The 4808-nt window shown below is 57.7% G+C and overlaps 1 protein-coding gene across 1 annotated transcript; it reads left to right on the top strand.

The window, feature by feature from the left end:
- Nucleotides 1–590: 590 nt before the first annotated feature.
- On the top strand, nt 591–4174 carry FOXA1 (forkhead box A1; the record flags this gene model as incomplete). The annotated part of the gene is made up of 2 exons (XM_080708298.1): nt 591–662; nt 2840–4174. The coding sequence occupies 2 exons, from the start codon at nt 591–593 to the stop codon at nt 4172–4174; spliced, it is 1407 nt and encodes a 468-aa protein (XP_080564424.1).
- Nucleotides 4175–4808: the final 634 nt, after the last annotated feature.

Below are 4808 nucleotides of genomic sequence, written 5' to 3'. Positions count from 1 at the left end.
CGCCCGGTCCCGCCTAATTCTCCTTTTTTCCTCTTCCAAAGGGGGTGGGGTGGGGGGTTTGCGCGCACACACACACACACACACACACACACACACACACACACACACACCCCGTTTCCCTCTTTCCCTAGCCTGGGGGCTTAAACCAATTACACTGCTGGGCAAACACCGCGAGGGCCGGCCAGGGGGAGGGGGCCCGGGGGAGGGGGCCGCTGGGGGAGGGCGCCTGGGGGAGGGGCGGCGCGGGGGGCGCGCGGCGGGGCCGGCGGCGGCCGCCTCGCAGGTGCACCTCGGGCTGGGTAGGTGCGAGCGTCTTTGTGCGGCGGACAAATGGGGAGAGGACGAGGAGGTGGGCACTCGGGCGACGTAAGATCCACATCAGCTCAACTGCACTCGCCGCGCAGAGGCCGCCCGCTCACTCTCGGCCCAGGCGCTCCCGGGGCCGCCGCCCGCCCCCGGCGCCGCCCCCGCCGCCGCGCGCTCCCCGCGGCGCCCCTCGCCGCCCGCCCGCCGGGGCGCACGGCCTCCGCGGCCGGCTCCCCTCCCCCGCGCCCGGGGCTGGAGGGCGGCCGCGCCGGGGCTGCTCCAGGATGTTAGGGGCTGTGAAGATGGAAGGGCACGAGACCGGAGACTGGAACAGCTACTACGCCGACGCGCAGGAGGTGAGCGCGGCGGCGGGGAGGGGGCCGGCCGGGGCGCCCCCCGCCGCCGCCCCGAGCTGGGGCGCCCGGCCAGCCGCGGCCTCCGAGCAGCCGGGCGCGGAGTTGGGGCAAGTCCGGGCGTTGGGAGCCCCGGCCCGGGCGGCGCTGGCTGGGCGCGGGGCGCGGGGTGCGGGGCGCGGGGCGCGGGGCGCGGGGCGCGGGGCGCGGGGCGCGGGGCCCCACCCCCGGAGGGCGAGCGAGGCGGGAGCCACCCGGAGCCGGCCGGGACGCGCCGGCCCCGCCATCTCTCCGTCCCGCCGCTTAGTTCTCCAACGCCTTCTCTTTACAAGCGCTCGGCAGCGCAGTTGGGCGCCTTCAGAATGAAACGGTTCCTCAATTTCAGAAAACTTGTTCTTTTTTTTTAAAAAAAGCTCCGTGTAAGGGAGAAGAAGGGTGCTCGTTTTCCCCAGAGCCGCTGGGTGGCGCTAGTGCGAGCCAAATCTTTTCCCAGAACTCGGGGCAAAGAACCTGTTTCTCTTCATTGTCCCCTCGGTGGCACGTTCTTGGGGTTAATTTTACAATGTGCACAAAAGGATTGCGAGGAAAGCCAGGTACAGGTAGGACCACCACCCACTAAAAGTGTTTTCTGGAAACAATTTGCGATTATCTCCCAAAGTTTAATTACCGTTACTAAAGGCTTTGCATAATCTTGGGAAGAGGGAAAGAAAATAAACCCCAAAGTCAAACCTCGCCGCAGGACAGCAGTGGACAGAAAAAATATAGAATCAGGGAATATGTTCATAGCAATTTATTAATCTAGGTATATATATTCACAAATTCACCTGAGTTTATTGGCTTACTGTAGCTTATGGTTGGGGGGTGTTCCTATTTAAATGTACTTGTCCACCTCTTATGTTTTCAAATGAAGTTCTATTTACTGATGTACATAAATTTAAGGGCATCATTATTCCTTATTAAATTATCAAAGAGGGGAGTTTTTAATATTTCTACACTCTATTTTTAAAATAGTCATTATTAAATTATTATTGATAAGGGATTTCGTTTGCCCATGATTTTAAAAAGAGCTCAGAACTCTTCCAGCGCTTTAATTCTGATCGTCATTTCAACCCGCCAGCCAGTTAAGACCCCTAAGAGAAAGAGCTTTCTTACATGTTAAAGCTGAGAATTAGGAAGTAGGGTCGCATTCAGAGAAAGGCAGCCGAGTTTGATTTTAGAATTTTAAATTATCCGAAAGTACTGATGTAGTTTCACAGGCCAGGCTTTGAAGTGATCAGCCACAACATATCAGTATGTGGGGGGAAATGATAATTATTTCAACAAATTTTCACCAGAATTTTCAAACGTTAGGGAACTGGACATCGGTGACGATATTAATTCAAGTTTTTTAATGGTTAGTAGAGGTGTACATGGAGAGATATGTAAAAGTTAAATGTATGTAGTACATTGATATTATTACCCACCCTCCCAGTGCCCTCCATTGTTAATCTATTTTGCTTTAATTTTCGAAAACTTGCTTAACCTCTGAGTTTCCTTCCTTTTAATATTACAGTCGCTACACCTAGGTGGAAGACTTTACTTCTAAATGTAATAAACAACAAAAAAGCATTATTTGGCAGAAACTCCAAAGACAGTAAAATCAGTTGTGGGAAATGAGTGGTGGGGGTGGGAGTGTTAACCGGCCCTGGGCGATTTGCTCAAGGAAGGGGAGTTTCATTAACAACCACCTAGCACAGCCGAGCCTTGGGGAGGCGGGCGCGGAGTTGGTGACCTGCTGTTAGCCTCGCGGGCCTGGGAGCTTCGGGCCCCTCTGCACCAGCCGCGGCTGGGCCGGGGTGGGCAGGGGGTACTGCCTGGCCAGGGTAGAGGAGGCGATGAAGCGGCCTGGAAGCCAGGCCCTGGCTCAGCCTGGGGAGTAAGGAGATGACCTATCTTCCCCTGGACCTATTTTCTGTGCGCACTTGTCTCCCCTGCCCGAGGCGGTAGGATTTCCCTCCCGCTGTGCGCAGACACCTTTGCTCGGTCTGGGAAGGGAGCCTAACAGCTCGCCCGGGTCGGGGGCTCCCGCGCTTTGCAGAGATGCGCTGGGCGCGTCCCGGGGCGGCCAGGGCCCGCCGCCCCGGGGTGCCCACCACTAACCCCGCCCTTCGGGGCCTCTTGGCTCGCTGTCTCCGCTCCAGGCCTACTCCTCGGTCCCCGTCAGCAACATGAACTCGGGCCTGGGCTCCATGAACTCCATGAACACTTACATGACCATGAACACCATGACCACGAGCGGCAACATGACTCCGGCCTCCTTCAACATGTCCTACGCCAACCCGGGCCTGGGGGCCGGCCTGAGCCCGGGCGCCGTGGCCGGCATGCCCGGAGGCTCAGCGGGCGCCATGAACAGCATGACGGCGGCGGGAGTGACGGCGATGGGGACGGCGCTGAGCCCGGGCGGCATGGGCGCCATGGGCGCGCAGCCCGCGGCCTCCATGAACGGCCTGGGCCCCTACGCGGCCGCCATGAACCCCTGCATGAGCCCCATGGCGTACGCGCCGTCCAACCTGGGCCGCAGCCGGGCCGGGGGCGGCGGCGACGCCAAGACCTTCAAACGCAGCTACCCGCACGCCAAGCCGCCCTACTCCTACATCTCGCTCATCACCATGGCCATCCAGCAGGCGCCCAGCAAGATGCTCACGCTGAGCGAGATCTACCAGTGGATCATGGACCTCTTCCCCTACTACCGGCAGAACCAGCAGCGCTGGCAGAACTCCATCCGCCACTCTCTCTCTTTCAATGACTGCTTCGTCAAGGTGGCGCGCTCCCCAGACAAGCCGGGCAAGGGCTCCTACTGGACGCTGCACCCGGACTCCGGCAACATGTTCGAGAATGGCTGCTACCTGCGCCGCCAGAAGCGCTTCAAGTGCGAAAAGCAGCCGGGGGCCGGCGGCGGCAGCGGGGGCAGCGGCTCCAAGGGCGGCCCGGAAAACCGCAAGGACCCCTCGGGCGCGGGCAATCCCAGCGCCGACTCACCCCTGCATCGGGGCGTGCACGGGAAGGCTGGCCAGCTAGAGGGCGCGCCGGCCCCCGGGCCCGCCGCCAGCCCCCAGACTCTGGACCACAGCGGGGCGTCGGCGACAGGGGGCGCCTCGGAGTTGAAGACTCCAGCATCCTCCTCTGCGCCCCCCATAAGCTCCGGGCCCGGGGCGCTGGCCTCGGTGCCCCCCACTCACCCAGCGCACGGCCTGGCGCCCCACGAGACCCAGATGCACCTGAAAGGGGACCCCCATTACTCCTTCAACCACCCCTTCTCCATCAACAATCTCATGTCCTCCTCGGAACAGCAGCACAAGCTGGACTTCAAGGCGTACGAGCAGGCGCTGCAGTACTCGCCCTACGGTGCCACCTTGCCCGCCAGCCTGCCTCTCGGCAGCGCCTCGGTGGCCACCAGGAGCCCCATCGAGCCCTCAGCCCTGGAGCCGGCCTACTACCAAGGTGTGTATTCCAGACCCGTCCTAAACACTTCCTAGCTCCCGGGACTGGGGGTTTGTCTGCATGACCATGCTGGTAAGCAGGAGAAAAATAATCAACAGCAAACAAAATCACATCAAACCAACAGCAGCATAATAAATCCCAACTATTTTTATTTTTGCGCACATTTTTCCCCAGTGCAAAGGACTGTTACTTTATTATTGTATTCAGAACTCGTTGTGTATATTATTACCAACCCTACACCGACAACTTTTTTTCCGTGCGAAGTTTAATGATCCACAAGTGTATATATAAAAATTTCCTCCTTCCTTGCCCTCTTCCCTTTCTTCTTCTTCTTCTCTCTCTCCCCTCCAGACACATTCTAGTCTCTGCAGGGTTTATTTAAAAAAAAAAAAGAGAAAAGATGGTCAAGTTTGTAAAATATTTGTTTGTGCTTTTTTCCCCCCTCCTTACCTGACCCCACGCACGAGTTTACAGGTCTGTGGCAATACTCTTAACCATAAGGATTGAAATGGTGAATAAACAAGTAGACGGTAGGGGTTCTTAGAAAGTATTGAGAGACCACTGCAGTTATACAGGGAAACAGACTACAAACATCAGAGCTTACATTTCTGATTCATTCAGATAGCAGATGTCTTTTAAATGAATGACATATATATTGTCTATGGACTT

This window comes from Muscardinus avellanarius (assembly GCF_963383645.1).
Source record: "Muscardinus avellanarius genome assembly, chromosome: 12".
NCBI classification, from domain to species: domain Eukaryota; kingdom Metazoa; phylum Chordata; class Mammalia; order Rodentia; family Gliridae; genus Muscardinus; species Muscardinus avellanarius.
Note: the sequence above shows the minus strand (reverse complement) of the source record. Positions and strands in the feature narration are given on the sequence as shown.